Here is a 12,841-nt window from a genome sequence, read left to right as displayed (position 1 = left end):
TTGCTATTTCATTGGCTACGAAGAGCTTTGGGACGTCCTGAGGTGGTGAAAGGCGCTGTATTCTATATTGAGTCTTTCTTATCAACATGTACTCTTTCCTGTAATTCAACAAAACCCTTGGAAACACCTTTGGCTTGGGTTACTCGCGGGAATAAAACAAAATTCTAGCAGTGACTGTCACACCAGCTGCCTAATGGCATTTCCGGGTCTCCTTTGCTCCCTGATGCAGCCCAGACCAGAATGCGTTCCCTCGTCTGGGTTGCGCTGGCCTGACGAGTTTTCCTGGGTATCCTGTATTCGTGACAACCACAGAAACTTCAGCTGTGCATGTCTGGGCTGGTGTTCGAATGCAGCTGACAGTTTGGGGTCCAACACACATTTGTGTCACAAAATGCGCAAAAACTGAAGACAACTGCAGGTGTGGGACTCAGTGGGGGAGATACCTGCAGCTGCTGCTCTGGTGGAAAGAGAATGGGGGCCATAAGTTACCAATAAGTAATATGGCTGCTGAGGCATTGGCTGAAAATATTGATCCATAACCTCCCACCCCCTGACCCCACAAAGTCTTATTGAGTTGCAAAAGGTGGTGTTGATTGCCACAGCTAATGCCTCCTCATGTTGCATGTGGAGCTCCTGAACTGACTGACTGAATGCTTCAACTGTGCAGTTAGCTGCTTGACCAGCATTATCCTGCTCTTGAATGTTCCTTGCTGTGCTCCTGAGGGAAGTCTCTAACTGCTGCAGTATTCCTTTGGTTTCCTGCATGCTGTGCCTTATTAATGAAGTGAGAATATGTTTGTGTCTGTATCTTGGTCTTTGCTACCACTGGCATTGGGTGGCAACACCTCCTGTACAATACCAAACAGCAGCAATATTGATCTGTTTTGGACATAAACTCAGAAGCACGAACACCTGCCCCAGCATCAGTGGCACCCATTGTGATCTTTCTCTGGAGATTCAGCTTTAGAGTTGCTCATTGTGAAACTTGCATTTCTGTAGGTTACTTCCCCTCTGGTTATGATCTGAGCGCTGCAGGTAGCATCTTTGGAGCAGTCTTCACTGAGCACTAGCCTGAACATCGATTCCCTCCACCACCGGCGCACTGTGGCTGCAGTGTGTACCGCCTACAGGATGCACTGCTGCAACTCACCAGGGCTTCTTCGGCAGCACCTCCCAAGCCCACAACCTACACCGCCTAGAAGGACGAGGGCAGCAGGTGCATGGGAACGACACCACCTCCAAGTTCCCTTCCAAGTCACACACCATCTTGACTTGGAAATCTAGCGCTGTTCCTTCATCGTCACTGGGTCAAAATCCTGGAAGTCCCAACCTAGCAGCACTGGGAGTACCATCCCCACACTGACGCAGCAATTCAAGATGAAGGTCCACCGCCACCTTCTCTGAATCAGTCCTACAGCAGTGTGCTGGCATTTTGAGTAAATGTGTGTGAAGAACGTGTATTGAATTTTCAAATGTGCATCTTGTTCTAAATTGCAAACTGGCAAATTGCTCCATTTATTACTCCAGATGACTGTCCTATTTTGTATTGTTAAATTTTCAAGGTATGTTTTGTTTTAAAGGTATTTGGCCTTTTGATCACAGTGTTTACAGGAGGAGTACCTTAATACATTCAGGTTTCTTGGAGTGACTATTTGCATTGGGAGCAATTGACATCAAGGGTTTGAGGCAATAAAAACAGAAAATACTGGAAATACTCAGCAGGCCAGGCAGCATTGGTGGAGCGAGAAACAGAGTTCACATTTCAGCTCGATGACCTTTCGTCAGAATATATTTTCTCTCTCCACAGATGCTGCCTGACCTGAGTATTTCCAGAATTTTCTGTTTTTATTTCTGATTTCCAGCATCTGCAGTGTTTTGCTTTTTGTATAAGGATTGGAGGCAACTTGTTTGGTTGTGGTTTCTGGGAGTTGGTTGGGCCCGTAGATGGGGTGGTGGGAGGGGAGTCCCCGAATAATAGTGGTGGCTCCATGTCATGTGCAGCCGCGATGAAGGCAGCACGTTTTGAAAGTTTGCTGTATTCTGACTAGGTAGCATGCACGCAATCTAAAATGAAAAGATTAAATTAAAAAAGAAAGCTTGTCTGAATTGCTGGCATAAATATTGTGCGAGTTTGAGAAGCGCCCAGAGAAAGCGCTGCCAACCTGCTGGGCTCGGAGAAAGGAAAATAAAATTGCTTGGGATCGGCACATTTGCCACTCTTAAACCTTTTGTTAAACCCTTGATACTATCTGTAAATTTCAGTGAGTGGGCAGAGCAATGGCGGATGCAGTTTATTCTAACCAATTGTGAGGTATCTGTAAAAGTGACCATGAATCTCAGATTGTCGTAAAAACCCAATTGGTTCATTAATGTCCTTTTTAGGGAAGGAAACCTGCCGTCCTTATCCAATCCAGCCTACGTGTGACTCCTGATCTGCACAAATGTGGTTGACTCTTAACTGCCCTGGGGATTGGAGTACAAGAGTAAGGAAATCTTACTACAATTGTACAGGGCTTTGGTGAGACCACACCTGGAGTACTGTGCACGGTTTTGGTCTCCCTATTTAAGGAAGGATATACTTGCCTTAGAGGTGGTGCAACAGAAGTTCACTAGCTTGATCCCTGGGATGAGGAGGCTGTCCTATGATGAGAGATTGTGTAGATTGGGCCTATGCTCTCTGGAGTTTAGAAGAATGAGAGGTGATCTCATTGAAACATACAAGATTCTGAGGGGGATTGACAGGGTAGATGCTAAGAGGTTGTTTCCCCTGGCTGGAGAGTCTAGAACTAGGGGCATAGTCTCAGGATAAGGGGTTGGCCATTTAAGACTGAGATGAGGAGGAATTTCTTCACTCAGGGTTGTGAATCTTTGGAATTCTCTACCCCAGAGGGCTGTGAATGCTGAGTTGTTGAGTATATTCAAGGCTGAGATATAGATTTTTGGACCCTAGAGGAATCAAGGGATATGGGGATCGGGCAGGAAAGTGGAGTTGAGGCCGATGATCAGCCATGACCTTATTGAATGGCGGAGCAGGCTCGAGGGATTGTATGGCCGACTCCTGCCCCTATTTCTTATCTTATGCCCTCTGAAGTGGCTTTGCCAGCTACTCGGTTGTATCAAACTGCAGCAGTGGTTCAAGAAGGCGGCTCACCACCACCTCGGGCAACTAGGGATGGGCAATAAATGCCCACGTTCCAAGAATGAATATAAAAAAGCAAGTTATATACTAGTTGGATGAATGTTACCAATTGCCTCATTTTCTAAAATCAAACTCTCCGGTTTTTCAAATGCAGGGAGACGTCGGATTTAATATCTTGCATTGCTGATCTCCAATACAACCACCAAAAACTTCAGGAGCAGAATCTGAAGTTAAGATTGGCAGTGGACAACACAGAGGAAAGTAACAACAGATTAATGGAGGAAAATGAGGAGCTCCTTAGTCAGGTGAAATGGTAAGGAGGCAGCCTTTTCAAAAATGTTCTGATTTAAGATGTTTTCCAATTTAAAACTCTATTCAGATTTTTAAAAATTAAATGTCATTAGTATATTCCAGGATTCCCAAAGTATCTTGCTTTGAAGGCTGCTCAATAATTTATCACCGCATCTGTGGCTGATGCCATGCCAGCCTGCCCTCTGCTTCTCCATCCGATGAGCACCTGATCTGAAAGGTGCCATGCTGGAGAGTTGCCATATAAAATGCTCCACACCAACGTGGTTGACTCTTAACATCCCTCTGAAGTGACCTAGCAAGCCAATCATCTGATGGTGGGATAGCCCAACCTTCTGAGAGCTTCCTCCTTCTCTGTCTACAAACAGCAAGAGAGCAGAACTGTATCTCATGCAGCAATATTACAGGAACAGGTCTCCTAATGGCCATTGATGGAAGGGAGAATGACCTCTGGTGGCCCATATACTCCAGTATTAAGAATATAACTGATCTATTCCATTTAATGGTTTAAAATGGCACTGGCTGAATGGGTAGTAGGCTCATTTTAGGAACCTGCATATTTATACAGCGCCTTTCATGACCTCGGGACGTCCCAAAGCGCTTTACAGCCAATGAAGTACTTTTGAAACATAGTCTGATTTTTAAAAATCTCATTGCTGTTTGTGGGACTATCTGGTAATTTTTTTTTAGGTGTTGGTTGAGGGATAAATATTGGCCAGGACACTGGGGGGAAAACTCCCCATCTCCTCTTCAAAACAGTGCCGTGGGATCTTTTATGTCCACCTGAGGGCGGACAGCTTTAAAGTCTCATCCTCAAAGACGGCACCTCCGACAGCGCAGCACTCCCTCAGCACTGCACTGGAGTGTCGGCCTAGATTATGTGCTCAAGTCTCTGGATTGGGACTTCAACCCATGACCTTTGACTCTGAGGCAAGAGTGCTACCACTGAGCCACGGCTGACCCTGTTGCCGCTAATGTCCCTTAAGTTTCTGTCGGATAAGGAGATCAGGAGCACGTGCCTTTTGATCATTATTGTGCTCAATGCAATGGGCACAACCATTGGGGGAGGGGAGATGAAGATTATGGGTTAGGTTTCACCTTTTTATGTTCCCTACATCCAAATATTGATGTAGTTTTATTCCTGCTCAATACCCAACATTTGATATAAATTGAGAATGAAAACCCATTTCAATCTAGTCTTGACATTTTGCATCTAACAAGGAAATAGTCTACCCTTGAACTCTCTGGGATACCACATGAGATTGGCTTTGCTTACAATCCAGTGTCAACAGATCCTGAATTACTTTTTTTAAATCTCCACAGTGCTCAGCAGTCCATTTTAATAGAAAAGTCTTTGAAAGAAGACCTAGAAGATATGAAGACACAGATATGTACTTTAGAAGCAAGCAACGAAAGGCTTATCCTTCAGAATAAGCAGGCGGTAAATCTTGCATTGAACAAATCTCACTAGATCGTTTGTCGCCAAGTTTGGACAGTGTCCATTGTTGAGTGTATGACATCCAATTCTTGTGTTCATTTCAGGCAAAGGACAATCGATCCCTAATTCAGAACATTGCCTCACTTCAGGAAGAGGTGGGCCCATTATCTCCTTGCCTTTCTTGAATGCTTTAAAACACCTCCAGCATTTACAATGAATGTATGTATTTTTTAGGTAGATTGGTACAGCAAGGCCATATGAAGTGGTGGTCACTGTTAATTTTTTTACTCTGACACCTGAGCACGAGACACACCAAAGGCATACCTGTAAGTGAGACCTTGCTCCCTATATAGTGGAGTGTAATGAGTTTTCTACCCAATATCTGGTAATGTTGGGAGCCCAGAGGCCGAACAGAAACCTTTGTCTCTGTATTTAGATTACTGGGTATGGTGCTAGTCTTCTAGACTTCACAAAGCATTACGATAAACATTCTATTGGACCATGACTTTGCCTGTATAGCACAGAACAGCCTTATTAAAATACAGCCTATTTCAGTAGTTTAGAGAGTACCTCTATCCCCCAATACAGAAAATAATAAACAAACTTAACCCTAATTCCCTTAGAACCCTGGAATTTTACAGTACTGAAAGAGGTCATTTGGCCCATCGTGCCTGTGCCAGCTCTATATGAAAGTTTCAGCAATGTCCATCTGATAAGCATCAGACCCAAATCCCTTTTGTCAGCAGATTACCAATTCCTTTGCTTGTAAACCATTTTCAGAACAAAGCCAGCAATTGTGCCACGTGGTTCTCAATTGAAGTATTCTTGTCTTTTTCAAACAAATGTGTTTTTTATAGGAAGGGTGTTGTGTATTTTCAACTGAATGTGAATGTGAAGGTGATGGATCTCTTCTGCAGCAACTTGCGTTTGTGAAGCTGAATACTGACTGGCAGCAACTAAAATTTAAAGTGACCACCAAATTATCGACTTATGAGTGGAATTGTGAAGTCAATAGTCATCACAGTGACGTTGTCTTTCACCCTCACTAAAGTGTAGTGTACCGGGTCCTTTCCAAGTATCCTAAAATCCTACCACTGCTGATGGGATTGATCAAACCCTCTGATTTTTTCCAAGTTGTGGAACTGGCAATTCATTTACAGGACTTTTGGATGCTGGTAACTGCGCTTCACTCTAGAATGATGTGGAGAGAGGTTGAAGATAACTGGTGCGTAGCTCCCTTCCTATTCTGTTGCAGATAGCAACAAGAGCTTGTAGTGATGGGTATTCAAAGTGTTTCCGGGGACCTTATAATGCTCGGTGTTGGTGAAGGAATAATCATCTTCAGTGGTGGTGGGAGCTGTGCTCATTGAACTTGTACCATCTCCAGAGGGGAGATTTTCCTCATCAAGTATGAGGCACAACCCTAACCTGATAACCAGAACCACAGTCTGAGGTGGAACTATCAGTTAATTCAACAGCGATTTTAGAGACCTCCCAGGCAGAGTTTCCTAGGGATATCGGTACCACCATTCTCCTATTTGGCCAAAGCTAACCTAATGGACACTTACTCATCCAGGATATTTGTAAGGTTCACTTCAGAATCCCTGGTGTGCTACTAGGTGCAAAAGAGTGGGCAAATTCCCCTACTTGAATCCTTCGACCCATTTGCTTCCAGTAAAACTTTCAAATATTTACTTGTTGCTGAAGCTGTGTGCCGTCACATTGTGAATCTCTGGATAAGGGGTCAGCAGATAAAACTGACTTTTATTTAAGACACGCTGCCAAAAGATTGCCAACATGTTGAAGATGATGTGGCAAAAATGATACATGTCCATGCAGGAGCTGCAATGTTCTAGAGTAGAAGCACCATAATTACTACCCCTCACACTGATACTAGTCTAATTGCTTGAAAGCCAGCGAAGGTGGGTGTCCTGGGAGTCTTTAGGACGATGGGTAGGGATCAACACTAGTATTTGTTGAAGACCAGTAATGGGCAATAGTCAGGGGCACACAAATTGAGTACATTTGTGAGTATCCTCAATTATAAAATTGGTAATTTCTGCATTAGAAACTACAGTAACCTGAGGAACTAAAATAAAATTAACCTTTGGCTATTCATTTTGCTGTGGACTAACATGCCAGACTCTCATTACATTCAAGCCCAGATTGTTGGGAGGAGGAAACATTTTCATTCCATTAATGAAAATAAACAGCACCTCCCAAACCCGCGACCTTCACCACCAAGGACGAGGGCAGCAGGCGCATGGGAACACCGGCCCCTCCAAGTCACACACCATCCCGACTTGGAAATATATCGGCCGATCCTTCATGGTTGTTGAGTCAAAATCCTGGAACTCCCTCCCTAACAGCACTGTGGGAGTACATTCACCACATGGACTGCAGCGGTTCAAGAAGGAGGCTCACCACCTTCTCAAGGGCAATTAGGGATGGGCAATAAATGCTGGCCTTGCCAGTGACGTCCTCATCCCGAGAATGAATAATATTTAAAAAAAAAAAAAAAAAAAAAAAAAAAAAAAAAAATCTAGGTTGGATTTGAACCCAAGTTCCAGAGATGATGGGACAGTGACTAACTCGCTAAACTGCTCATCTTTCGCCTCCTTTTGTGGTATTTTGAAAACATGCTTTAATTTGTTTGGAAAGTAATAACTTAGTTGCTAAGTTGGAAAATCTCTGATTTCCCAAATGCACAACTTGGCTCGTGTTCAAATAAAAAATGAAGTTGGCATGGATGTATTGCATTGTACGCAAGAATCTGTCCTGTGTGAAAGCCAGGAAATGGATAATCTGCCCTTGCAGTACTGTACTGACTTTAGGTTAATGCCAGGGCCATTGAATTACTGAGACTGGGTCAAATTCCATTTTTATTCCATGGGATTCTGAGATTTTTAACCAGTGTTTTGGGGATCAGTGGAATTGATTATTATCCCTCTTGTCTGGCGATTTAATTCCTGGCAAAGAAGTTACCTTGTGAAACTAAAGCGAGTGCATATAATGTAAATACCATTTACATTTGTTTGATGGAATTAGGGCTTTATGGTCTCTCTCTCTTTTCCTGTGATGACTCCAACTCCTCCCCTGCCCCCCTCTCTCTCTCTCTCTCTCTCTCTCTCTCTCTCTCTCTCTCTCTCTCTCTCTCTTTTTCTCTCCTGGCCCATAGGATGTATTGGTGGTTTTATTACTGGACTAATAATCCAGCGAATGTGAGGATTTTAGTTCAGTTTTTTTTTTTTTAAAAGATGGTATCAGTAAAAGTGACAATGAAGCTGTCTGATCATCATAAAAACCCAACTTGTTCTCATGTCCTTTCCCAGTCTGGCTTATATGCAACTGTAGTCCCACACCAATGTGCTTGACTCTTAATTACCCTGACGTGGCAGAGCAAGCCACTTGGTTGTACTCGGGATGGGCAATAATTGGCGACCTTGCCAGTTACGCCTACATCCTCAGGATATTGCTTGTGCCACCGAACATATTGTAGCTATTTGATTAATTGATTTGTCATGTGATAATGTGTCCTTAAAAATCTTAGCTGTTCTTGATTTTCCAATTGAGGGAAAAAGAATTGTACTTAATAAGAATGACATTCTGGGCCTTTGTTTCAGAATCTAAAAAATGCCATAGATATTGATGCCCTTCATGAGAGGATTGCTGTGCTCTCCGATGATAAAACAGAACTCCAGGTAAGTTACTTAATGGACCTCTTAACCGGTGAATGTGATCTTTGTAGCTTCTGGGTGAAAAGTGTTGAAACTCTTGCTGTACGTGAATCTACATTCACTATATGAACCTTCCTTTTTAAAATTTCAGTTCAGTCTATCCACCGAACATAGGAACAGGACTGGGCCATTCAGCCCTTGAGCCTGTCCCCCCCCCCCCCCCCATTCAATTTGATCATGGCTGATCTCTATCTTAACTTCATCTACCTGCCTTTGTTCCATATCGCTTAATACCCTTACTCAACAGAAATCTATCCATCTCCATTTTGACATTTTCAAGACCTAGCCTTAACAGCTTTTTTGCGGGGGAGTTCCAGATTTCCACTACCCTTTGTGTGAAGTGCTTCAAACCATGGACTGACTATCACTTTTTTTAGTTTTGTAGTAAAATGAAGTTTTGTAGGAAGCTACTTTAAGAATTAACACAGGTAGCTAATAAAACTTTCAAAGACTGACTTGGATAATGTTTCAAGACTGAATAATAGTTTGGAATTTAGGTTTTAATTGTAGTGCTCTTTAAAATACAAAGTTAATGCAGTAGCATGAAGATTGATGGGTGCCCAGATGTATGGTGGATTGTCACATTTAGATAACTAGTAGGAACAGGAGGAGGCGATTCAGCCCCTCGAGCTTGTTTTGCCATTCAGTGAGCTCATGGCTGATCTGCAAACTAACTCCATATCCCTGCCTTTGGACCATATCCCTTAATACCCTTGGTTAACAAAAAGCTATCACTCTGCGATTTAAAATTAGCATTGATCTCGTATCAATTGCCGTTTACGGGAGAGAGTTCCAAACGTCTACCACCCTTTGTGTCGAAGTGCTTCCTAATTTCACGCCTGAAAAGTCTGACTCTAATTTTTAGACTATGCCCCTCGTCCCAGGGCTGGATTTTGCCAATGGGGAGCTTTTGGAGGCGGGTCTCCCACTTGTCAGGTTTCAGTCCTGGTTCCATCAACTTCTGGTCAACCCACGCTATTTTCCCTTGATTGACCTTGTTAAGCCCGCCCAGCGGGTTTAGCAGGCTAATTAAGGGAAAGCCGGTTACAGAGAACGTCAGCGTATGACATTTCACATGTCAAATTTTTGACAGATGAATTGTCATCGTTTGACAGCTTTGTGAAGCTGCCAAACACTGACATTCTCTGTAGTTTGATGAGTTCTTGAATTCAAGACTCATCAAACCTTTCTTTTGCAGAAATTAGATGGTTGCTGCATTGGAGAATGCAACGACCATCTGTCATCTCTACCGCGAAGTTGCAAGACTCTCCGCATACCCATCGATTGAAGCCTGCAGGAAGAAACAAAGGTAAGTACACTTTTTCTAACACTGCACTTACCTCAGATACTCACCTCTCCACACTTGCACCCGTCTCTTACCTTCACAGTGCACTTTTGCACCCCTCCGACCCCCACAGACCCATTGCTCGCCTCGGTGACTCTGGCAGGGTTTGGCGCCTTCGGGAAGCCCACACTTGTGTGGGCAAAATTTGGATAATCCTCTTATCTGCCTGTTAACTACCTGTTAAGTGGCTGTAATCCCCTTCCCGCCTCCAAGGAAACGGGACCCGGCGCTGGTCGGCTACCCGTCTCCTGGCAAGATGGCACAGAGGCGGGTTGGGCACCCGCCCCCAAATTCTGCCATTTTCCCGGCAGTCTCGCCTCCATACCTGTCTCCCCAGGGCTGGCAAGATCGCGCCCCTAGAATCTCCAAACCAGCGGAAATAGTTTCTCTCTCTCTCTACCCTATCTGTTCCTCTTAATATCCTGAAAACTTCGATCAGATCACCCCTTAACCTTCTAAATTCTAGGGAATACAACCCTAATTTGTGTAATCTCTCCTCGAAACTTAACCCTTAAAGTCCAGGTATCATTCTGGTAAACCTACACTGCACTCCCTCCAAGGCCAATATATTCTTCCCAAGGTGTGATGCCCAGAACTGCGCTCAGTACTCCAGTTGTGGTCTAACCAGGGCTTTGTATAGCTGCAGCATAACTTCTACCCCCTTGTATTATAGTCCTCTAGATATAAAGGCCAGCATTCCATTAACCTTTTGATTATTTCCTGTACCTGTTCATGATATTTTAATGATCTATGTACCTGAACCCCCCCCCCCCCCCCCCCAAGTCTCTTTGGACATCCACTGTATCTAGCTTTTTACCAATTAGAAAGTACCCCGTTCTGTCCTTTTTAGGTCCAAAGTCGATGATATCACTTTTGCTTACATTGAAATCCATTTGCCACAGTTTTGCCCATTCACTTAATCTATCAATATCCCTTTGTAATTTTATGCTTTCCTCTACAGTGCCTACAATGCTGCTTATCTTTGTGTCATTGGCAAATTTGGATATATGACTTTCTATGCCATCATCTAAGTCGTTAATAAATATTGTGAATAGTTGAGACCCCAACACCGATCCCTGCGGGATACCAGTGGTCACATCTGGCCAATTGGAGTACCTGCCCATTATCCCTACTCTCTGTCTCCTGCCGCTCAGCCAATTTCCTAACCAGGTCAATAATTTGCCCTCAACTCTGTGGGCTTCTACCTTAGTTAACAGTCTCTTATGTGAGACTTTATCAAATGCCTTCTGGAAGTCCATGTAGATAACTTCCATAGACATTCCCCTGTCCACTACTTTAGTCACCCCTTCAAAACATTCAATCAGGTTCGTCAGGTCAGGCATGACCTACCTTTCACAAATCCGTGCTGGCTCCCTCTGATCAACTGAAAATTTTCGAGGTGTTCAGTCACCCTATCCTTAAATTATAGACGCTAGCAATTTCCCGACAACAAATATTAGGCTAACTGGTCTATAATTCCCTGGTTTCCCTCTCGCCATTCTTCAATATAGGAGTGACGTGCAATTTTCCAATCTAAAGGGATGGTTCCTGAATATAGAGATCTTTCGAAGATTATTGCCAGGGCATCTGCAATGTGCTCACCTACTTCCTTTAAAACCCTGGGACGGAAACCATCTGGCCCTGGTTTGTCACTCTTTAATGCCATTATTTTCTTCATTACTGTTATTTTACTTGCGTTAATTTTATTGAGTCCCTGTCCCCGATTCAATATTGGCCCAGAAATTCGGGTCGGAGGCTTCCCGCGGGTGCAAGCCTCCGACCTGCGCTTGCCTAGCGCGCCAGCCGTCGAGCTGTGGGCCCCCGTGGGATTCCGATCCTGGGCCTGCTCCAACTTCCGGCGCGCAGTGCTTGCATATCCCAGGGGCACAGTTAGTTCGATGCGTGGGCCATGGAGAGCCAATGGTAGCAGGGAAATGCCCATTCATAAAATTGACAGGAGGAGCTGTCAAAACTATAAGCCCCAAAACATCACTAAAAGTTCAAAAAAATGTTTTAAATTACATCACATTTTTAAAATGGCTATAAATTACATAAAATAACTATTTAAAAAAAATATTTTAAATTTTTGAAAAATTAATTACATTTTCTAACGAGGCTAAAAATAAACTTACCTTTCTTTAAAGTATTTAAAAATAATAAACCTGTGGAAAAAATGTTTTAATTTTAATTAATTCACCACTTACCTTGTTAAAAGCAGGCCTTGCGCCGGGGAGATGATTGTTGGATGTACATCATTGCATGGGTACGGAGCGGTTAATCAAACCCCACCCCAGAGACACACACTGGCTGGAATTTTCCGGGGTGGTAGCGGGCACGATCGGTGGTGGGGCGGGTGGGAAAGTTGTTGTTTTTGACAGTGGGTTGCGAACCCGCTGTCATCCCGCCCCCACACGCCTTTCCCCCAGGCATGTCTGTTATCACGGAGCCAACACGACCGGCAGTGGTGGGAGACCCAATTGAAATCATTATCGGGTAGTTTACAGGCACTTGCGAGCATTTTTCTCCCCTACATTTTAAATTTCCCTGCATGGCCATGGGATTCATGCAGCTCGAGAACCACGTCTGTCAACCTGAGGAGGGAGTTCATTGGCCATTGCTCCAGCTGATTACTTGACAGCATCAAATGTACAGTAAAAGCTCCCACCTGACAGATGTTCACTTTCCGCAGGCAGAAGCTGTTGCTCAGTCCATTTCCAGCACAGATTCTGCAGGCTGCAAGTGTTTCCAGCAAAGTCTCCATCCAGTGTCACCTCATTGGAAGAACTCCCTCACCATTGACAGATCGCTTCTGTCACCTGCTATCTATTCCATCAACATGGATGCCCTTTATACTGTCTCACCTTGGTCCTCAG

At 43.9% G+C, this 12,841-nt stretch overlaps 1 protein-coding gene across 5 annotated transcripts in view; it reads left to right on the top strand.

Annotated features, from left to right (window-relative positions):
• The window catches only part of irag2 (inositol 1,4,5-triphosphate receptor associated 2), a 184,640-nt gene that overhangs the window by 25,185 nt on the left and 146,614 nt on the right, over window positions 1-12,841 (top strand). For all 5 annotated transcript variants that reach the window (XM_086009980.1, XM_086009978.1, XM_086009979.1 and 2 more), the window contains exons 7-10: window positions 3,294-3,452; window positions 4,772-4,889; window positions 4,991-5,041; window positions 8,510-8,587. In XM_086009980.1, coding sequence (XP_085866106.1) covers window positions 3,294-3,452; window positions 4,772-4,889; window positions 4,991-5,041; window positions 8,510-8,587 — 406 coding nt within the window. The remainder of the gene's footprint in view (window positions 1-3,293; window positions 3,453-4,771; window positions 4,890-4,990; window positions 5,042-8,509; window positions 8,588-12,841) is intronic.

This window comes from Somniosus microcephalus, chromosome 17 (assembly GCF_052327205.1).
Source record: "Somniosus microcephalus isolate GS21.2 chromosome 17, FLI_Smic_1.0, whole genome shotgun sequence".
In the NCBI taxonomy this organism is placed as follows: Eukaryota; Metazoa; Chordata; class Chondrichthyes; order Squaliformes; family Somniosidae; genus Somniosus; species Somniosus microcephalus.
This window is presented reverse-complemented; position numbering and strand designations above follow the sequence as displayed.